Source organism: Somniosus microcephalus, chromosome 29 (genome assembly GCF_052327205.1).
Source record: "Somniosus microcephalus isolate GS21.2 chromosome 29, FLI_Smic_1.0, whole genome shotgun sequence".
Lineage (NCBI taxonomy): Eukaryota > Metazoa > Chordata > Chondrichthyes > Squaliformes > Somniosidae > Somniosus > Somniosus microcephalus.
The window spans coordinates 7,900,628-7,923,998 of NC_141015.1; the positions used below are offsets into that span (position 1 = coordinate 7,900,628).

Here is a 23,371-nt window from a genome sequence, read left to right on the forward strand (position 1 = left end):
GTACCTGAACCCTCACCTTTAACCATCTCTGTACCTGAGCCCTCACCTTTAACCATCTCTGTACCTGAACCCTCACCTTTAACCATCTCTGTACCTGAACCCTCACTTTTAACCATCTCTGTACCCGAGCCCTCACCTTTAACCATCTCCGTACCTGAACCCTCACCTTTAACCATCTCCGTACCTGAACCCTCACCTTTAACCATCTCCGTACCTGAACCCTCACCGTTAAACGTCTCCGTACCTGAACCCTCACCGTTAAACGTCTCCGTACCTGAACCCTCACCTTTAACCATCTCCGTACCTGAACCCTCACTTTTAACCATCTCTGTACCCGAGCCCTCACCGTTAAACGTCTCCGTACCTGAACCCTCACCTGTAAACACCTCTGTACAATTTAATTGTTCTTTTCCCAAAATGTACTACTTCACACATTAAACTACATCTGCCCCAGCCATCCCACAATCCATGTGGCTAGATTCCCTTTAACAGCCGGTGCCTTCATTTTTGTTGCCAGCCTTTTATGAAGCATTTCGTTAAGTCGACCAGACAGTATCTTGTGAAGCAAGGATAACTGCAGACTGAGGATGAACCGAGTTTGATACTGGTACAATAAAGCCATCTGTATAAACCCCATATCAATTTTTATTGTTAGGCCTGAATCCTTCAAAAAACTCTTCCATGCATTAAGTGCCATTTAATTAATCATTAATCTTTGTGATTTAGATTTTTTAAATCCGAACCTCCTGGTTTTGTTTTAGTTCGCCAGGTTTCCCCTTATGAACTTCTCCCGTCTCCAGATCCTCAAATGCTCCATACATAGAATCTGGAAGGAAGAAAAAAAACCACACCGTGTGAAAACACCTGAAAACAGTAACAGACGGGGGCAATGTTCACTGAGCGTAGGTGGAAAACAGCCAGTAGCAGATCCACAACGGAAAGGAGAACCGGCCAGGGTGTAGAATGTTCCCCGTCCCCATCGAGAGCTCAGCCAATGAAAATATCCTACTCCTGCAGGTCAGAGGAGGGTGGGTGGATGGGAAGGGGTCAGAGTGAATGACGCATTGAATTCAGCCAAGAGACTACCTAAATCACTGTCCTCGTGTTCAATGCCCCGTGACTGTGAATTTAACATGTTGGCAACAGCACCCAAAAGGAACAAAAATCTTTGTCGTGGGACGCCCTCCCTGGTGGAATGAATCTCTCCATTTATTTTATTGCCTCAAGTTTGACCCAGCACAATAATTCTATACAGCTCAAACCCCTCTTCAGATATAAGCCAAGTTTGGGAGGACAGGGTCTATAATTGCATTTCTGGGTGCTGTTCAGCAATCGAGAATTCACCAGTATTACTGTATCTCCCACCTACCATCTTCTCCAAGGAGAGTGGTCGCATCCTTATCCGATTCCCATTTTCCAGTCACAAAACAGTCCCGGACACTGTTCATTACCTGTGCAAACAGAATAAACACTCTCAGCGCAAACACTCATCATTTAAAAAAAAAAAAGCTTCTTCCCCTCACTTTTGACTGGTGAGGTATCAACTCCTTTGGAAAAGGAAAGAAATTGCAGGGCTATGTGGAAAGAGTGGAACTAATTGGAGAGCTCTTTCAAAGAGCCGGCACAGGTGCGATGGGCCGAACGGCCTCCTTCTGTGCTGTATGATTCTATGAAATTGTTGGATCATGTTGCATTTTCTAATTGTTTTTTTTTTACTGTGGAAAATAATTCACTCACACCCCGGCAAAAACCACTCGGCTCTACCACACTGTAGAAAAAAATAAACCAACACCCAAGAAAGCAAAAGCTTCTGGCTCGCTCTGTCTGGGGCAAGAGTCGGTCTGTAGTCTGCTCTCCTCAACCTCTCGACAGCCTTTGATATGGACGACCATGTCGTCCTCCTCCTATGCCCCTCAATTATCCAGCTGGGTGGGACTGCTTTGTTCCACCCGATTGTACCAAGTATATCCCAGCAATGGCTTCTATTCCACACTGTCATTGTGGGAGTCTCCAAGGATCCATTCTTGGCCCCCTCATCTTCCTGCTGCTCTTTGGCAACATCACCCACAGATGGGGAACCAGCTTTTACATAAACGCTAATGACACCCAGCTCCATCTCCCCACCATCTCACAACTCCTCCACCACCTCGGTGTTGTCAGACTGCTTGTCCAACATCCCGTCTTGGATAAACCACAACTTCCTTCAGCTGAACATTGGGAAAACTGAAGCCATCGTCTTCGCTCCCTGCCACAAACTCCATTCTCTAGCCACCGATTCCATCCCCTCCCTGGCCACTGTCTCAGGCTAAACCAGATAGTTCTCAACCTTAGTATCCTCTTCGACCTTGAGCCGAGCTTCCAACCCTAACATTGCCTGTCTTCACCCCTGCTTCAGCTCATCTGCTGCTGAAACCCTCATCCATAACTTTGTCACCTCCAGAATCTACTATTCCAACGCTCTCCTGGCCGGCCGCCCATCTTCCACCCACCATAAACTTGAGCTCATCCAACACACTGCTGCCCGTATTCTAACCTGCACCAAGTCCCCTTCACCCATCTCCTGTGCTCGCTGACCTACACTGGCTCCTGGTCCACGAACACCTCACCCTTCCCTATATCTGTAACCACCTCCAGCCCCAAAATCCTCCGAGAACGCTGCGATCCTCCAACTATGGCCCTCTTGTGCATCCCCCATACCTTTCACCCCACCACTGACGGCCGTGTCTGCAACAGTCTCGCCCCTAAATCTGGGATTCCCTCTTCAAACTCTCCCTTCTGCTCTCTTTGACCAAGCCATTAGTCACCCATCCTAATATCCCCTTATACAGGAAACTTTCGTTTAACCGGAGGTTAAATGTCCGGAAAGCTCTATCCACCAGCAAAATTCAGGAGTCGGTTCAGATAAGTTTTTTTACTTCTCGTTGCTTTTTTTTTTCCAGTCGTGGCTCTGCAAGGTCTAGCTGAATCTGTTGCTTAGCTACAGAGACGCTTGCAAGCTGCGGCCGACTGTTTTGAAGCTGTTGCAACAGGGTTTGTTGCTAGATACGGAGCTCAGAAGCTCCGTATGTATGTTTTAACATTAGCGCTGGTTTCTACGGCAGTTTTGATGGGACGGCAACAGCTCGGTCCCGTCAGTGCCGGATACCAGAAAGTTTCCTGTAACAACACAAAACGCTGGAAAAACTCAGCAGGCTAGGCTGCTTTTGGCTCGGTGTCAATTTTTGTCTGATTACGCTCCTGTGAAACACCTGGTGACATTATATTACGCCAGAGGCGCTATATAAATGAAAGTTGTTTCGTTGTCAAGTTTCCATTAAGAAAGCAAGAGCTGCAGAAAGAAAGGGAATGACGCAAATTCACGGCCAACAGAAAAGCCTTTACCTGCACCAGGCTGAAAAGGAGAAAGAGCATTGCCATGCTCTTGAACAAGCAAGGAAAGGCTCTGTCGACAGCGAGTCCGATAGACTACACGTAGAACAAAGATGTACCGGCAAATCTTCTCAATGTCACGAAGCAGCAAAGCACTTGCAGCAGTTCCTTGTGTCAAACAGCAAACAGTATGAAGTAGATATTGAACACACGGGGTCTGCAATGCCGGGCCAGAAAGAATATCTTGTGCAAACTGAAGTTTGTTATACCTTTCTCTCTTCTGTTTACTTTCAATTGCTTAGTGACTCTCCCAGAGTGAATAAACTTTAGCAAATATTACATACCCGTTCCCAGGAACAGAAACATGTACCTCTCGGAGCGTGCACCATGGCAGAAAAAGCAAATGCACTGATGCAGTTTTTGGCATCTGGGTTTTTCTTTAAACTCTTTCTCCCTTCTTGCCGACGCTGACTGTCCTGGGACCAGTTCAACAGGCCCGGGCAGACTACCCGTAACCTACACAAGGCACCATTGCTCATGTGTGCGTCTCACGAACAAAGGTCAGCACGCTAACTCAACCTGATCTATCCTCACCTCACATCTACACTGGATGGCGATCAGGAGCAGCAGCTGTGGTTCACTGCCCCTTCCACAAGGGCGCTGGAGCCAATTCTAATCCCGGCATCGCAGACAAGAGCAGCCTTAGCTCACAGGCCAGGAATCAGAACTAGGATCTTGTGGTCTGTATGGGTTAGTGGGTGGGTGTTTACCCACCAAACCAGCAGGGGAGAGGGCTCTTAAAAACCACCACAGTGCTGCATTAGCTGGCCTGGAATTCCAAATACAAACACGTATTGTGAAGCAGAGCAGAAGGACAGAGATAGAATGAGAGGGCAGAATGATGGTCAAAGCAGTTTAACTCAAAATACATTTTGGACATAAGAATAGCAAATGGCAGTATATTGTAAAAATGGGGAGGCTCTGACGGACTAAAAGTGGGGGAGAGGGGTCGATGAACAAAGGGATTTGGGATTTAGGTGCACATGCCATTGGATGAGTTCACTGATCAAACAGTGACCCAAGGAGGCGTGGGGCTTCATCACAAGGAGTTTAGAAGATAAAAATCAAGGCAGTACTACTGCAGTTAGAGAGCGCTAGTCAGGTCTCACCTGGAATACTGTGCCCAATGTGGAGCCCAGACCCTTAGGAAAGATACACTCGCCTTGGAGAAAATCCAGTGCCAGTTCACCAGGATGGTATCTGGGGTGAGGGCACCGAGATATGACAACAAACTGGGCAAACAGGGATACAATTAAGGAGAGATATGATTAAGGTCTTTAGATTAATGAGGGAAACGGCTGCGCCATGGGAACGCAGAACAATGCGGCAAAACATTAGAATTCAAACTAAACCAGCTAAAAGCAAATCCACTTCACAATTTATTGCCTTCTGCTGACCTCTTCCAGGTCCCAGTCATGAGGGTTTTTCACGGAAAATATTGAGGAATCCAGGCCATTCCTCTTGCTTCTGGATTCTTTGTCAGGCCTGCTAACGTGGAAGATTCCTCCCAACGTATCACCACCTTCCTCATCCTCCTCTTTATCTTCATTGACTGAAAGCAAGATATAAAAGGGTCATTTTACGTCACTCCCATGCAAGCAGCCCATCACCGCCCCACTCCCTTAAAATGCGAGTGATAGATGTTGTCTGCGGCAGTTTAATGATACACGGGACCAGAAGGCGGCCATTCAGCCCCTCGAGCCTGTTCCGCTGTTCAATTAAATCATGACAGTTCTGTATCCCAACTCCATCTCCCCACCTTGGTTCCATAGCCCTCAATACCCTTGCCTAACAAAAATCTAAATGCTGCTGTTGTGGGGTTGACGCCCACCTTATACTTCTGGGAATTGGGTTGAAGTGCAGTCCCGACTGATGGGGTGAAACCTCCGACAGTTCACTCTAAGGGTCTTGGATGAGATAAGGTTTGGCTGCACCCGAGGGTATGGCCCCACCGCACAAAACTCTCCTAATCTGGGGTCTCACTCAGAGGCCACAGGAAGAGGATAGTGGAAATGTGTTAACTGTGCTCAACCTGGGTGGTCATTGGTGACTGAAATGGAAAGGGCTCTGTTCCTTGATCAGTATATTTTCAACAAAAAAACAATGTTTTTGGTAACGAAACTGCAAAGTAAATATGGAATGTGATTAGAATTATAGAAATGACAGCACAGCAGGAGACCGAAGCTACGGTAATCGAGGAGGTTGCTGGGATACTGTATGAGATAAAAATAAAGAGGTACTAGAAAGGCTGGCGGGCAGCAGCAGCAGTGGCGGCAGTGCGGACCTGGGAGGAGCGGCGAGGGCGATATAAAGAGAGCCCGAAGCGCAGGTAGGCCCCACAGCAGCAGCAGCGGCAGTGCGGACCTAGGAGGAGCGGCGCGGCGGCGATACCAACTCAGCACCGGCAGAATTTTCAAAGAGTGACATCAAAAGTCAAAAGTGATGTCGGCACAAGGGGAGGGAGCTGATTGAGGCCAGTGTCGGGAGCGGAGAGCGCGGCGGTACAAGGCTTACCAATCTCACAGGCTGGCGGCGGCGTTCCGGAGCCACGTCACGATTCAAAAAGTGACGCAGGCAAGAGGAAGCAGCTGATTGGGTGAGTACGGCCAGGTGAGTATTTATATACTACTCTATAGTTTGACAGTTAAGATTAATAGTTTATAAAGTTTAGACGGTCTTAATTTTTGTGGTTATAGTTTCTAAGGTCCCTGTTGTGTAACGGGGAGTGCTAGTAACCAAGGGCCCTTGAGTATATCATTTAATTGTAGTGTAATTAGTGGTATTGATTTGATTTAAATTAATTAAAGGGTAAGTCATGGCAGGACAGCTCGGCCCCGTGGCATGCTCCTCCTGCGCTATGTGGGAAATCAGGGCCAGTTCCTGTGTCCCTGACGACCATGTGTGCGGAAAATGTATCCAGCTGCAGCTACTGACAGACTGCATTGCGGCGCTGGAGCTGCGAATGGATACATACTGGAGCATTCGCGATGCTGAGAACATCGTGGATAGCGCGTTTAGAGAGTTGGTCACACTGCAGGTAAAGGCTGCACAGGCAGGAAGGGAATGGGTGACTGACAGGCAGAGTAGTAGGCGCAGGCAGGTAATGCAGGGGTCCCCTGTGGCAATCCCCCTCTCAAACAGATATACCACTTTGGAAATAACAACAGAAAATGCTGGAAAAACTCAGCAAGTCAGGCAACATCCGTGGAGAGAAATTTGAGTTGACGTTTCGGGTTTGACCCTTCTTCAAAACTGGAGAGAAAAGGAACTAGATCGAAGGCAGGGCTGCGATCGGACAAAAGAATAAAAGAACCAAAAGAAGTAAAAGAGATTAGAAGCTAGACGAGATGGTAATAGGCTGTGATTGGGTGTAAAGTGTACTAGCAGGGCAAAAGATAGCTGCCAGGTGTGAGAGAGAAACAAAAGGAAAGGGGGGGGGGGGAAAAGGAAAGGAGTGGAAAAATATAAGTGAAAATGAAATAGGGGCCGAGGTTATGATCTGAAATTGTTGAACTCGATATTGAGACCGGAAGGCTGCAGACTGCCTAATCGGAAGATGAGGTGCTGTTCCTCGAGTTTACGTTGAGCTTCCGTGGAACAGTACAAGAGGCCAAGGACGGTGAGGTCCGAGTGGGAATGGAGCGGTGAATTGAAATGACAGGTGACCGGTCACCTGTCATTTCAATTCACCGCTCCATTCCCACTCGGACCTCACCGTCCTTGGCCTCTTGTACTGTTCCACGGAAGCTCAACGTAAACTCGAGGAACAGCACCTCATCTTCCGATTAGGCAGTCTGCAGCCTTCCGGTCTCAATATCGAGTTCAACAATTTCAGATCATAACCTCGGCCCCTATTTCATTTTCACTTATATTTTTCCACTCCTTTCCTTTTCCCCCCCCCCCTTTCCTTTTGTTTCTCTCTCACACCTGGCAGCTATCTTTTGCCCTGCTAGTACACTTTACACCCAATCACAGCCTATTACCATCTCGTCTAGCTTCTAATCTCTTTTACTTCTTTTGGTTCTTTTATTCTTTTGTCCGATCGCAGCCCTGCCTTCGATCTAGTTCCTTTTCTCTCCAGTTTTGAAGAAGGGTCAAACCCGAAACGTCAACTCAAATTTCTCTCCACGGATGTTGCCTGACTTGCTGAGTTTTTCCAGCATTTTCTGTTGTTATTTCGGATTTCCAACATCTGCAGTATTTTGCTATTATACCACTTTGGATATTGTTGAGGGAGACGGCTTATCAGGGGAAGGCAGCAGCGGCCAACTTCCTGGCACCATGGGTGGTTCTGCTGCACAGGACGGGAGGAGAAAGAGCGGGAGAGCTATAGTGATAGGGGATTCTGTTGTAAGGGGAATAGATAGGCATTTCTGCGGCCGTAAACGAGACTCCAGGATGGTATGTTGCCTCCCTGGTGCAAGGGTCAAGGATGTCTCTGAGCAGCTGCAGGGCATTCTGGAGGGGGAGGGTGAATAGCCAGTTGTCGTGGTGCATATAGGTACCAACGATAGAGGTAAAAAAACAGGATGAGGTCCTAAAAGCTGAATACAGGAAACTCTTTGGTATCCGGCACCGACGGGACTGGGATGGTGCCGGTTGATTAAAAATTCCGGATGACGGAGAGGTTATCTACCGAGGCTATTTTTAACAAACAAAAATAAAACAATCAAGAAATGTGCAGCATACAGTAATTGGGTACTCACCTACAGAATCCCATAATGCAAGATGGGGGAGATAATTCACGATAAAGATGGAGAGACACACAGAAAAATGGCAGATCGGAAGAGATTACCGGCAGTGCGGGAGAGTCCGACTCCTGTTATTGAGGTGTTCGGGCTTCTGACAGCACCAAGAAGCCGAGTAGTGGCAGTTTGGAGAACTACCCCCACTGACTAACTCGGCCACCGCGGGAGACTCGGAGTCGGCAACATTTCCGGTTATTGAGGTGTTGTTTTCGGAGTAAGAATTTTACCAGTTAATAGAGAATTCCGGATATTTAGGTGCCGTTTAAACGAGAGTTTCCTGTATCTGGAGGTAGGAGGTAATTTAAAAAATAGGGCCTCAATTGTAATAATCTCAGGATTGCTACCAGTGCCATGTGCTAGTCAGACTAGAAACAGAAAGATATTTCAGATGAATATGTGGCTAGAGGAATGGTGCAAGGGGGAGGGATTCAAATTCCTGGGACATTGGAACCGGTTCTGGGGGAGGTGGGACCAGTACAAACTGGACAGTTTGCACTTGGGCAGGACCGGGACCGATGTCCGAGGGGGAGTGTTTGCTAGTGCTGTTGGGGAGGGTTTAAACTAAAATGGCAGGGGGTTGGGAACCTGTGCAGGGAGAGAGGAAAGGGAAGCAAGGATAGAAGCAAAAGACAGGAAGGAGAAAATCAAAAGTGGCAGTCAGAGAAATCAAGGGTTTAAATCAAACATGGTCACAGAAAATAATAATTCTAGAAGGTCTAAGTGTTAAAAAAACAAGCCTGAAGGCTTTATGTCTTAATGCGAGAAGCATTCGTAATAGGGTGGATGAATTAGCTGCACAAATAGATGTAAACGGATATGATATAATTGGGATTACGGAGACATGGCTCCAGGGTGACGAAGGCTGGGAATTCAACATCCAGGGGTATTCAATATTCAGGAAAGACAGGCGAAAAGGAAAAGGAGGTGGGGTAGCATTGCTGGTTAAAGAGGAGATTAACACAATAGTAAGGAAGGATATTAGCTCTGATGATGTGGAATCTGTATGGGTAGAGCTGAGAAATACCATGGGGTAGAAAACATCAGTGGGAGTTGTATACAGACCCCCAAACAGTAATGCTGAGGTTGGGGATGACATTAAATGGGAAATTAGAGACGCGTACAATAAGGGCACAGCAGTTATCATGGGTGACTTTAATCTACATATAGATTGGGCTAACCAAATTAGTAACAATACTGTGGAGGAGGAATTCCTAGGGTGTATACGGGTTGGTTTCCTGGACCAATATGTCAAGGAACCAACTAGAGATCAGGCCATCTTAGACTGGGTATTATGTAATGAGAAAGGATTAATTAGCAATCCTGTTGTGCGAGGCCCCTTGGGTCGGAGCGATCATAATATGATAGAATTCTTCATTAAGATGGAGTGTGACGTATTTGACTCAGAGTCTAGGGTCCTGAATTTAAATAAAGGAAACTACGATGGCATGAGGCACGAGTTGGCTAGGGTGGATTGGGGAATGTCACTCAAAGGGTTGACGGTGGATAGGCAATGGCAAACATTTAAAGATCGCATGGATGAACTACAGAATTTGTTCATCCCTGTTTGGCATAAAAATAAAATAAAGAAGGTGACTCAACCGTGGCTAACAAGGGAAATTAGGGATAGCATTAAGATCAAGGAGAGGACATATAAATTCGCCAGAAAAAGCAGCAAACCTGAGGATTGAGAGCAGTTTAGGATTCAGCAAAGGAGAAAAAAGGGATTAATTAAGAGGGGGGAAAAGAGTATGAGAGTAAGCTTGCAGGGAACATAAAAACTGACTGTAAAAGCTTCGATAGATATGTGAAGAGAAAAAGATTGGTGGTCAAGCATAGGTCCCTTGCAGTCAGAATCAGGGGAATTTATAATGGGGAACAAAGAAATGGCTGACCAATTAAATACATACTTTGGTTCTGTCTTCACAAAGGAGGACACAAATAACCTCCCAGAGATGTCGGGGAACATAGGGTCTAATGAGAGGGAGGAACTGAATGAAATCAGTATTTGTAGGGAAATGGTATTAGGGAAATTGACGGGATTGAAGGCCGATAAATCCCCAGGGCCTGATAATCTACATCCTAGGGTACTTAAGGAAGTGGCCCTAGAAATAGTAGATGCATTGCTGGTCATCTTCCAAAATTCTATAGACTCTGGAACAGTTCCCATGGATTGGAGGGTAGCTAATGCAACCCCACTATTCAAAAAAGGTGGTAGAGAGAAAACGAGGAATTATAGACCGGTAAGCCTGACATCGGTAGTGGGGAAAATGCTAGAGTCCATTATAAAAGATGTAATAGCAGAGTACTTGGAAAACAGTGACAGGATCGGACAAAGTCAACATGGATTTACAAAAGGTAAATCGTGCTTGACTAATCTACTGTAATTTTTTGAGGATGTAACTGGTAGAATTGGTAAGGGAGAAACAGTGGATGTGGTGTATTTGGACTTTCAGAAGGCTTTCGAGAAGGTCCGCATAAGAGATTAGCGTGTAAAGTTAAAGCACATGGGATTGGGGCTAAGGTACTGAATTGGATAGAGAACTGGTTGGCAGACAGGAAGCAAAGAGTTGGAATAAACGGGTCTTTTTCCGAGTGGCAGGCAGTGACTAGTGGGGTACCGCAGGGATCGGTCCTCGGACCCCAGCTATTCACAATATATATTAATTGATCTAGACGAGGGAACTAGATGTAATATCTCCAAGTTTGCAGACGACACAAAGCTGGGTGGGCGAGTGTGCTGTGAGGAGGATGCCGAGAAACTCCAGTATGATTTGGACAGGTTGGGTGATTGGGCAGATGCAGTATAACGTGGATAAATGTGAGGTTATCCACTTTGGTGTCAAAAACAGGAAGGCAGATTATTATCTGAACGGAAATAGATTGGGAGAAGGGGAAGTGCAATGAGACCTGGGTGTCCTTGTGCACCAGTCGCTCAAGGTAAGCATGCAGGTGCAGCAGGCGGTTAAGAAGGCAAATGGTATGTTGGCCTTCATAGCGAGAGGGTTTGAGTACAGGAGCAAGGATGTCTTGTTGTTGTACAGGGCCTTGGCGAGACCACACCTTGAGTATTGTGTGCAGTTTTGGTCGCCTTATCTGAGGAAGGACGTTCTTGCCATGGAGTGAGTGCAGCGAAGATTCACCAGACTGATACCTGGGATGGCAGGAATGATGTATGAGGAGAGATTGGATCGATTGGGCTTGTACTCGCTAGAGTTTAGAAGAATGAGAGGGGATCTCATCGAAACTTATAAAATTCTAAGAGGACTAGACAGATTCGATGCAGAAAGGATGTTCCCGATGGTCAGGGAGTCCAGAACCAGGGGTCACAGTCTAAGGATAAGGGGTCACAGTCTAAGGATAAGGGGTAGGCCATTTAGGACAGAAATGAGGAGGAATTTCTTCACCCAGAGAGTGGTGAACCTGTGGAATTCTCTACCACAGAAGGCAGTAGAGGCCAATTCATTAAATATATTCAAGAAGGAGTTAGATATATTTCTCAAGGCTAAAGGGATCAAGGGGTATGGGGAGAAAGCAGGGACCGGGTGCTGAATTTGGATGATCAGCCATGATCGCATTGAATGGTGGAGCAGGCTCGAGGGGCCGAATGGCCTACTCCTGCTCCTATCTTCTATGTTTCTATGTGCCAGGAAGTTATGCTAAACCTGTATAAAACACCAGTTTGGCCCCAGCTGGGGTATTGTGTCCAATTCTGGGCACCACACTTTAGGAAGGACGTGAAGGCTTTGGAGAGGGTAGAGAGAGATTTACTACAATGGTTACGCAACGAGTGGTTAGGATTTGGAATGCACTGCCTGACAGGGCAGTGGACACAGATGCAATAGTAGCCTTCAAAAGGGAATTGGGTAAATACTTGAAGGAGAAAAAAATTGCAAAGATATGGGGAAAGAGCGGGGGAGTGGGATTAACTGGATTGCGCTTCGAAAGAGTCGGCGCAGGCTTGATGGGCCGAATGGCCTCCTTGTGTGCTGTACGTTTCTACGATTCTATACCTGTGCCGTAGACCAGTTTCCGGAGATTTGGAGCCGACTGTTGCTGTACGAAGACATCAGCTGCTCGCTGCGCTAGTCCTTCTTTCCACTGCAGCGCTCCTTCAGAAATAAGAAAGTAAATGTATTAATACAATGGTAAGATACTGCAGATGCTGGAAATCAGAAATATAAACAGAATATGCTGGAAATACTCAGGGGGAGGAAGGGAGCAAGGAGGGTGAGAATAAACGAGAATATTAGGAGACAGAACGGGCTGGAGGGGGAAAATGAGAATATTGAGCTGTCACAGTAACGTTAGGTCACATAACATTATCCCTGACAGTGCCACCAACAGGCACTATATTATTAGTACGTTGCTGTCTCTCACTGCCATTAATATATAATGGATACAATGATGTTGTATTATGTATACTTAAATAACACACGAGACAGTTTGGGAAGTAGCACGGTTCAGTTAATGGGAACATAGGGCTTTCTCTGCAGTACAGGCCAAGGGGCTGGGAGATGAAACCATAGAATCTTACAGCACAGGCCATTCGGCCCATTGTGCTTGTGCTGGCCCTTTGAAAATGCTGTCCAATTTAGTCCCACAACCCAGCCTTTTTCCCATAACCTGCCAAGTTTTTCCTTTTCAAGTATTTATCCAATTCCCTTTTGAAAGTTACTATTGAATCTGCTTCCACCGCCCTTTCAGGCAGCGCATTCCAGATCATCATAACTTGCTGCGTAAAAAAAATTCTCATCTCCCCTCTAGTTCTTTTGCCAATTATCTTAAATCCGTCCCCTCTGGTTACCAACCCTCCCGCCAGTGGAAACAGTTTCTCCCTATCTACTCTATCAAAACACCTCATGATTTTGAACACCTCTATTAAATCGCCCCTTAGCCTTCTCTGCTCTGAGGAGAACAACCCCAGCTTCTCCAGTCTCTCCACATAACTGGTCCCTCATCCCTGGTACCATTCTAGTAAATCTCCTCTGCACCCTCTCCAAGGCCTTGACATTCTTCCTAAAGTGTGATGCCCAGAATTCGACACAATACTCCATCTGGGGCCAAACCAGTGATTTATAAAGATTTAGCATAGAAACATAGAAGATAGGAGGAGTAGTAGGCCATTCAGTCCCTCGAGCCCGCTCCACCATTTAATGAGATCATGGCTGATCATCCAAATTCACTACCCTGTCCCTGCTTTCTCCCCATAGCCCTTCATCCCTTTAGCCTCAAGAAATATATCCAACTCCTTCTTGAATATATTTAATGAATTGGCCTCCACTGCCCTGTGTGGCAGAGAATGCCACAGGTTCACCACTCTCTGGGTGAAGAAATTCCTCCTCATCTCAGTCCTAAATGGCTTACCCCTTATCCTTAGACTGTGACCCCGGTTCTGGACTCCCCCGCCATCGGGAACATCCTTCCTGCATCTAGTCTGTCTAGTCCTGTTAGAATTTTATAAGTTTCAATGAGATCCCCTCTCATTCTTCTAAACTCCAGCGAGTACAAGCCCAATCGACCCAATCTCTCCTCATACATCATTCCTGCCATCCCAGGTATCAGTCTGGTGAATCTTCGCTGCACTCCCTCCATGGCAAGAACATCCTTCCTCAGATAAGGCGACCAAAACTGCACACAATACTCAAGGTGTGGTCTCACCAAGGCCCTGTACAACTGCAGCAAGACATCCTTGTTCCTGTACTCAAACCCACTCGCTACGAAGGCCAACATACCATTTGCCTTCTTAACCGCCTGCTGCACCTGCATGCTTACCTTCAGCGACTGGTGCACAAGGACACCCAGGTCTCGTTGCACTTCCCCTTTTCCCAATCTATTGCCATTCAGAAAATAATCTGTCTTCCTGTTTTTGCCACCGAAGTGGATAACCTCGCATTTATCGACATTATACTGCATCTGCCATGCATCTGCCCAATCACCCAACCTATCCAAATCATACTGGAGTTTCTCTGCATCCTCCTCACAGCACACACGCCCACCCAGCTTTGTGTCGTCTGCTAACTTGGAGATATTATATCTAGTTCCCTCGTCTAGATCATTTATATATATTGTGAATAGCTGGGGTCCAAGGACCGATCCCTGCGGTACCCCACTAGTCACTGCCTGCCACTCGGAAAAAGGCCCGTTTATTCCAACTCTTTGCTTCCTGTCTGCCAACCAGTTCTCTATCCAAGACAGTACCTTACCTCCAATCCCATGTGCTTTAGCTTTACATGCTAATCTCTTATGCGGGACCTTATCGAAAGTCTTCTGAAAGTCCAAATACACCACATCCACTGGTTCTCCCATATCTATTCTATCAGTTACATCCTCAAAAAATTCCAGTAGATTAGTCAAGCATGATTTATCTTTTGTAAATCCATGTTGACTTTGTCCAATCCTGTCACCGTTTTCCAAGTGCTCTGCTATTACATCTTTTATAATGGACTCTAGCATTTTCCCCACTACCGATGTCAGGCTTACCGGTCTATAATTCCCCGTTTTCTCTCTACCACCTTTTTTAAATAGTGGGGTTACATTAGCTATCCTCGAACCCATGGGAACTGTTCCACAGTCTATAGAATTTTGGAAGATGACCAGCAATGCATCTACTATTTCTAGGGCCACTTCCTTGAGTGCCCTAGGATGTAGATTATCAGGCCCTGGGGATTTATCAGCCTTCAATCCCATCAATTTCCCTAACACCATTTCCCTACAAATACCGATTTCATTCAATTCCTCCCTCTCATTAGACTCTATGTTCCCCGACATCTCTGGGAGGTTATTTGTGTCCTCCTTTGTGAAGAGAGAACCAAAGTATGTATTTAATTGGTCAGCCATTTCTTTGTTCCCCATTATAAATTCCCCTGATTCTGACTGCAAGGGACCTATGCTTGACTTCACCAATCTTTTTCTCTTCACATATCTATAGAAGCTTATACAGTCAGTTTTTATGTTCCCTGCAAGCTTACTCTCAATCTATTTCCCCCCATTTAATTAATCCCTTTGTCCTCCTTTGCTGAATCCTAAACTGCTCCCAATCCTCAGGTTTGCTGCTTTTTCTGGCCAAATTATATGTCCTCTCCTTGGATCTTATGCTATCCCTAATTTCCCGTTAGCCACGGTTGAGTCACCTTTTTTGTTTTATTTTTATGCCAAACAGGGATGAACAAATTCTGTAGTTCATCCATGCAATCTTTAAATGTTTGCCATTGCCTATCCACCGTCAACCCTTTAAGTAACGTTCCCCAATCCATCCTAGCCAACTCGTGCCTCATGCCATCGTAGTTTCCTTTATTTAAATTCAGGACCCTAGTCTCTGAGTCAACTACTTCACTCTCCATTTTAACGAAGAATTCTGATCATATTATGATCGCTCCTCCCCAAGGGGCCTCGCACAACAAGATTGCTAATTAATCCTTTCTCATTACATAATACCCAGTCTAAGATGGCCTGCTCTCTAGTTGGTTCCTCGACATATTAGTCCAGGAAACCATCCCGTATACACTCTAGGAATTCCTCCTCCACAGTATTGTTACTAATTTGGTTAGCCCAATCTATATGTAGATTAAAGTCACCCATGATAACTGCTGTGCCCTTATTGCACGCGTCTCTAATTTCCCGTTTGATGCCATCCCCAGCCTCAGCATTACTGTTTGGGGGTCTGTATACCACTCCCACGAGCGTTTTCTCAGCTCTGCCCATACAGATTCCACATCATCAGAGCTAATATCTTTCCTTACTATTGTCTTAATCTCCTCTTTAACCAGCAATGCCGGCCCACCTCCTTTTCCTTGTCCTTCCTGAATATTGAATACCCCTGGATGTTGAATTCCCAGTTTGGTCTCCCTGGAGCCATGTTTCCGTAATCCCAATTATATCATCCGTTTACGTCTATTTACACAGCTAATTCATCCACCTTATTACGAATGCGCCTCGCATTAAGACACAAAGCCTTCAGGCTTGATTTTTTAACACTCTTAGTCCTTTTAGAATTCTTATTTACTGTGGCCCCGTTGGATTTACACCCTTGATTTCTCTGCCTTCCGCTTTTGGCCTTCCTGTCTTTTGTTTCTATCCTTGCTTCCCTTTCCTCCGTCTCCCTGCACAGGTTCCCAACCCCCTGCCATTTTAGTTTAAACCCTCCCCAACAGCACTAGCAAACACTCCCCCTAGGACATCAGTTCCAGTCCCACCCAGGTACAAACCGTCCAGTTTGTACTGGTCCCACCTCCCCCAGAACCGGTTCCAATGTCCCAGGAATTTGAATCCATCCCCCTTGCACCATCCCTCTAGCCACGTATCATATTATGATCACTCCTCCCCAAGGGGCCTCGCACAACAAGATTGCTAATTAATCCTTTAACTTCTCATAAATGCAGAACATAAATACGGAGGTACTACAGCCCCACCACTGGCGGGAGGTTATGAATACAGTGTGACAAGTTTACATAGGCACTTTGTATCATAAATGTGGACGTAGGAATTTACAATGGAAAACGTTGACAAACGTGACAGCAGGAAGTAATATTTTGTAGATAGGAAGTGCACGCAGATGTAGGATGTTTTAATACATCGTGGGATGATCTGCAGGAGATTGCTAAAGCAGACTTTAAAAAAAATAGATTGGTGCGATACAGTGCAGCTCAGGTGGTGACACAGTCTTCATTTACATTTTATTAGACGATGCAATCTCGCTGGATCAAAGAGAGCCTCGACTTTAAATTCTTGATCAAAAGCATCTTCCAGTTTTCTGACGGACAGAATGTCTCCAGTTGACTACTTTAAACTTGGAGAAGCAGCAGTCCCCTTTTTTTTTTTTTTATAAAGTGGAGTTAACGCGGTTTAGATTTCTAAAACATGTACAGACACAGCCTACCAAAAGAAAATGTCTATTCTTGTCCCAGAACTTATCAACTCAACTGCAACAAGCAATGGCGAGTGATGAGCAGCCCTAATCAGCTGAATTTTTGCACCTTTAAGAAAGAAAATGCGCACAAGCACTTCACAGAGGGGAACAGAGTAAATCAAAGGCAACAGACTCCAAGCCAGAGGTGAGAGAATTAAGAAAGTTGTCAGAAATGGGTTTCAAGAAGGTTTTTAAAGGTGGATATAGGGATAAAGAAGCAGAAGACTTTAGAAAGTGAGTGTAAAGCTGAGGGCTATGGCAGCAATGACGGGGAGAGGGGGCTACATTAGAAGCTCGAGGAGGACTGAGGTAATGTAGACGAGACTGCAGACTTAGGGTTGTATGAGGCAGCAGACTGATCTAAAGACAAAGGTTTTAAATTCAATGCGTTGGGATCCAGCGCAGGTCGGCTAGCGAGGGAGGGACGATGGGCAGGAGGGATTTAGTGTTAGACAGCATAAAAGCAGCGAGTATTGACTGCTTTAATTGTTTAAACTAAATGTAATAAATAAGGTCCAGAGCAACATCTTGTCCAAACAGGTCCAGAATTAACTTGACATACCTGTGGTTTCTACACTTGAACTGATCTTTTCTTCATAATCTTCTTTAAGAAGTTCTTCAATGTCGTTGCTTTCTCGGTTCAGCATCTTGCCCGCTGACATCTGTGGACCGCTCAATTTTTTTTCTTCTGTCAGTTCCACTGCGGAGTCAAAATCTTTATCTTCATCAGAAGCATCCATCTCCAAGCTTGTTAGCTTCTCATCTGTCTGTTTGCCATTCAAAGTTCTTTGCAAACCTGTTTTTGCCATTGATTCCTGCTTTGCTATTTTATTACCAGAATGCACAAAAGCTTCTTCAGAATTGCCAATCAAGTCCTCTTCCTCCTCCTCATCATCATCTTCCTCATCATCATCATCTTCCTCATCATTCTCCTCTGCCTCTGAATCCATTTCAAGGTCATCGTCAACATCTGCAAATGCTGGCCTTTCAACTGCAACTTCTGCCTCTTTCTCCTCCAGCTTCAAGTCTTTAAGTGGTCGGGGATAAGTTTCTCTCATACAATCAATTTGGTCCTGATTGCCAACCTCTTCCTCACTTTCATTCTCTGCTTCTTCCCCACTTTCAGTATCATTCTCTTGTTCCTCATTTTCAGTCATTTCTTCTTCATCATCATCATCGCCATCATCAAACACAGCTTTGCGTCGCACCCGTCCACTCTCTGGATCGATCAGTTTCTCCTCTTTAGGCATTGTGCTTCTGTTTTACGGATAGAATTTGGAAATTTAAGTTTCGTTACAGAAAAATTGGTTTCACATTTAACCTGTGCCAGGAACAGGACAAACACACTGTTCCATTTGCTTACATGGTTTCAGCTTTTGTGTGTTAGATCACTTTCATTAGCAAGTCCCAACTCCCTACTCCCTGTGCCTTGGGCAGTGCCTTCACTAGCCTCACCATTTGGTAAAGTCAAAAACATGCCCAAGGTAATGATCAGAAAATCCCCGCTTAATTATTTTCAAGCTACTGGAATTATGCCAATATCTGCACAGGATCCCTCTCCAGTCGTTGACGAATGCCATCAGATGATTCCAGGTTTAAACTGCTAAGCAAAACTATTACATATGATATACAGCACAGAAACAGGCCATTCGGCCCAACCAGTCCATGCTCCACTCGAGCCTCCTCCCGTCTTTCCTTAACCCTCTATTCCCTTCTCCCTCATATGCTTATCTAACCGCCCCTTAAATGTATCTATACTATTTGCTTCGACCACTCCCTGTGGTAGCGAGTTCCACATTCTCACCACTCTTTGGGTAAAGAAGTTGCTTCTGACTTCCCTATTGGATTTCTTGGTGACTATCTTATGTTGATGGCCTCTAGTTTTGCTCTTCCCCACAAGTGAAAACACTCTCTCTGTCTACTCTATCAAACCCTTTCATAATCTATTAGGTCACCTCCTCAGCCTTCTCCTTTCAAGAGAAAAGAGACCCAGCCTGTTCATCCTTTCCAGATAGCAGAAATGCGAGGTTATGGGGCAGCACGGTGGCATAGTGATTAGCACTGTTGCCTCACAGCGCCAGGGACCCGGGTTCGAATCTGGTCTCGGGTGACTGTCTGTGTGGAGTTTGCACATTCTCTCCGTGTTTGCGTGGGTTTCCTCCGGGTGCTCCGGTTTCCTCCCACAGTCCAAAGATGTGCGGGTTAGGTTGATTGGCTATGATAAATTGACCCTTAGTGTTAGGGGGATTAAATACGTGGGGTTATGGGGATAGGGTGGGATATGTGTTGGTGTAGGGGTTACGGGGATCGGGTGGGATATGTGTCGGTGCAGGCTCGATGGGCCGAAATGGCCTCTATCTGCACTGTGGGGTTTCTGTGATACCCATGATCAAGTAAATATGTAACAAAAAATATAAATTTATGTATTAAAATTTTTTGCATATGTCACACTTCCTGTCCACCTCACGTCCTGTATCAAGATTGAGTCATGCTTTTTGTGTGATCATTTAATATCATTATGTAAACATTTATAATGGGAAAAGGAAAAATAAGCTGCAAGTAATTATAAATGTGAACTGCATTTATTAGTTCCAATGACATCACTGTGAATCTTTTTTTCTCTCATCACTTGCAGGAAACACAGAACATTTTATGGAGCTGAAGTCACATGGTATAATCCCAGACTAGGATCCTACTACACAGGCCTGATGTGCTAAATGGTCTGTTTATGTGCTGGAACATTCTATTAGAAATGGCAAGCTTCCCCAATAGCTTATTGGGTAAAGGCACTCCCAGGTATACTACTGAGCCACACAGACTAAAAGGCCCCAGAGTCAATCCTCAGCCTCTGCTGAATTAGCTGGTGTCAGCTGGTGTGATAGTGGAAGCACGACTGGCCCCAATGCCTCTGGGTTTGGGAAGGGGAAATTCCAACCGGGTTACTTCCCACCAACCCCTGCTGGAAATGGCTAGTGTGGATTTCGGGTGAGGACAGCAGCGAGGACAGAGATCTCTCCTGATTGAATAGTCTGTTGGCACCCATGGTTATAGGGCAGGCACTGCCCATTCATAAATAATGGCCGATTGCACGAGGCAAAGAGTGTGGCCAAAGTCTGTAGGGAGACATCATCTTCAAGGCAGAAGAGAAATGAGGGAGAAACTAGTGGAGAAAGTTGGCAAAGAAATGAAAAATCCACGTGCAAGGATACTGGACCAGTCCCTCACCCCTCCCTGACAAGGGTATCGAAGACTGGGGGACTAACGAACCAATTGGAGATGCTCAATCGCTTCTACAGAATGGAGTCTCCTTGGCTTCAGCATTACTGACCGTTTCTTTAAGCGGACCCCACAGCCCCAAAGTATATTAAACATTCTTGGGTTCAACAGCAACAAATTGTAGACGCAATTGATGTCTTGGCATACCAAACCACAACCTTTTTTTTTTTGCAAAAACTAACAGTAACTGATTTTAATCGTCTGTGAGCTGGTCAACGGTAAATCACAGTTACATAGAATTTACAGCACAGGAACAGGCCATTCGGCCCAACAGGTCCATGCTGGTGCTAGTGCTCGACACGAGCCTCCTCCCACCCTCTTCATCTCACCCCATCAACATATCCTTCTGTTCCTTTCTCCCTCATATGCTTATCTAGCTTCTGCTTAAATGCAGCTATGCTCTTCGCCTCAACCACTCCCCGTGGTAGCGAGTTCCACATTCTAACCATTCTCTGGGTGAAGAGGTTTCTCCTGACTTCCCGATTGGATTTATTAGTTTATTAATTTATTTGATTTATCTTATAGTTATGGCCTAGTTCTGGTCTCGCCCGCAAGTGGAAACATTTTCTCTACGTCTACCCTATCAAAACCGCTCAGAATCTTGAAGACCTCGATTATTAGGTCGCCCCTCAGTCTTCTCCTCTCTAGAGAAAAGAGCCCCAGCCTGTTCAATCTTTCTAGGTAGGTATAACCCCCTCAGTTATGGTATCATTCAAGTAAATCTTTTTTGCACCTTCTCCAGTGCCTCTACAGGAAACTTTGTGCTATCCGGCACCGACGGGACCGAGCTGTTGCCGTCCCATCAAAACTGCCGGACAAACCAGCACTAATGTTGAAACATAAGGAGATTTTGAGCTCCGTATCTGGCAACAAATCCTGCTGCTTAGCAACAGCTTCTAAACAGTCAGCCATACCTTGCAAGCATCTCTGTAGCTTAGCAACAGCTTCAGCGAGACCTTGCAGAGCCTGACTGGTGAAAAAAAAGCAACGAAAAGAAAATAAACCTAACGAAACGGCTCCTGATTTTTGCCGGTGGCTCGAGCATTCCGGACAGTTAACCTCCGGATAAACCAAAGTTTCCTGTATATCCTGTTCATAATATGGTGACCAGACTGTTCACACTGTGGTCTAACCAAGGTTCTATACAAGTTTAACATAACTTCTCTGCTTTTCAATTCTCAAGAGTCCAATAAATCAACCATCTTAGGAGAAAATGCTTAGTTTTGCAACATCACGGTCCCTACTTTCACAAAGAAGTCTCACATCTCAGCTTCAGGACATTGCTGCAGGAGTTCCTTCGGGCAGCGTCCTTGGCCCATCAAACTGCAGCTACTTCATCAATGGCCTTCCCCTTCATCATAACGTCAGAAGTGGGACTGTTCATTGATGATTGCAGTCTTCAGTTGTATTCGCAATTCCTCAGATAATGAAGCAGTTCATGCTTTCATACAGCAAGGCCCGGACAACATCCTGGCTGGGGCTGCTAAGTGGTAAGTAACATTCGTGCCACACAAGTGACAGGCAATGACTATCTCCAACAAGAAAGTGTCTAACCACCTCTTCATGACATTTAATGGCATTACCACTACCATCGCCAAATCTTGCACCAACACCACCCTGGAAGTCACCATTGACTAGAAACTGAACTGGACCAGCCACATAAATACTATGGCTACAGAGGCTGGGTATTCTGCGGCGAGTGACTCACCTCCTGACTCCCCAAAGTCTTCCCACCATCTACAACACACAAGTCAGGAGTGTGATGGAATACTGTCCACTTGCCCGGATGAGTGCAGCTCCAACAACACTCTCCATTGATTGGCACCCCATCCACCACCTTAAATAATCACACCCTCCACCACTGGCATACCGTGGCTGCAGTGTGTACTATCTACAGGATGAAATGCAGCAACTCGCTAAGGCTTATTTGACAGCACCTCCCAAGCCCGCGACTTCCATCCCAGATGGGCAAGGGCACCAGGTGCATGGGAACACCATCACCTCCAAGTCATACAGCATCCTGACTTGGAACTATATCGCCGATCCTTCATCATCGCTGGGTTAAAATCCTGGAACTCTCGGCCTAACAGCACTGTGGGAGTACCTTCACCATACGGACTGCAGCAGTTCAGGAAGACGGTTCACCACCACCTTCTCAAATGCAACTAGGGTTGGGCAATAAATGCTGGCTGTGCCAGCGACGCCCATATCCCAAGAATGAATAAAAACCTAGGTACAGGAGGACTAGGGGAGGTGAGTTAAGAGGTAGAGTTTAATGAGGACTTTGAAGATGGGGAGTGATGTAGTAAGGGAGAGGGGCCCAGCAGGGATAGTTGAGCTTTCTGGAGCTTGGGGCGGGGTCAGAATGCACAAGGTGGGTTTTATGGAAGATTTCAGTCTGTTGAGGGCTGGGGTTGAAATAGGAAAAAAGCTATACAGAATTGTGAGGTGAAGGCTGGGTTATTTCAAGGTTTCTACATACCTGCTTTCTTGCAATTCTTCAGATGCCAGTGGCTTTGAGTCCATGAAGAGAGAGACTTTGCTAGAAGCCATCTTGGTGTCAATGGTGCTGTGCGTTGCAATGAGACTCTGCACCAGCTCATGGGTTGGCCTTTGCTCTTCCTACAGGCCAAATGAGAGAATTTCTTATAGAAACATATAGTAACAAATCTCCTCCAGTGTTGTTCATAGTGTGTTGAGGGATACTCTGTGGTATAGTGTCAACACCATTATAATACATAACTAGAACAATGTTACTTGCTCGTGGACAAAATTACTTTCTATCTTTCTGCTTCTTTCCCACTTGAATGCTTTGTCGATTGCTCTGAATGCATGTTCCCCTTTCTCTCTCAATGGCCATTAAACTGTGATGCATCACTAAGTTTCTCTCATTATTTCAGTCTCGCTCTTTCTGTAATTCTGTGCTTCCTTGATTTCCTCTCTCTTTTGCATGTCACCAATCTCTGTATGACTAACACGTGTGCTTTTATTTAAGGCCGAGGGAATGCAGGAG

General features: G+C 45.7%; 1 protein-coding gene across 1 annotated transcript in view; it reads right to left on the reverse strand.

Annotated features, from left to right (window-relative positions):
* Positions 1-627: 627 nt before the first annotated feature.
* Positions 628-23,371, reverse strand: part of bms1 (BMS1 ribosome biogenesis factor) — a 37,819-nt gene continuing 15,075 nt past the window's right edge. Inside the window, exons 7-12 of the mRNA XM_085970122.1 lie at positions 22,841-22,980; positions 17,645-18,339; positions 12,188-12,286; positions 4,827-4,981; positions 1,370-1,451; positions 628-826 (exon numbers count right to left, since the gene is read on the reverse strand). Of these exons, the coding sequence (XP_085826248.1) occupies positions 732-826; positions 1,370-1,451; positions 4,827-4,981; positions 12,188-12,286; positions 17,645-18,339; positions 22,841-22,980 (1,266 nt within the window). The 3' untranslated portion in view covers positions 628-731. The remainder of the gene's footprint in view (positions 827-1,369; positions 1,452-4,826; positions 4,982-12,187; positions 12,287-17,644; positions 18,340-22,840; positions 22,981-23,371) is intronic.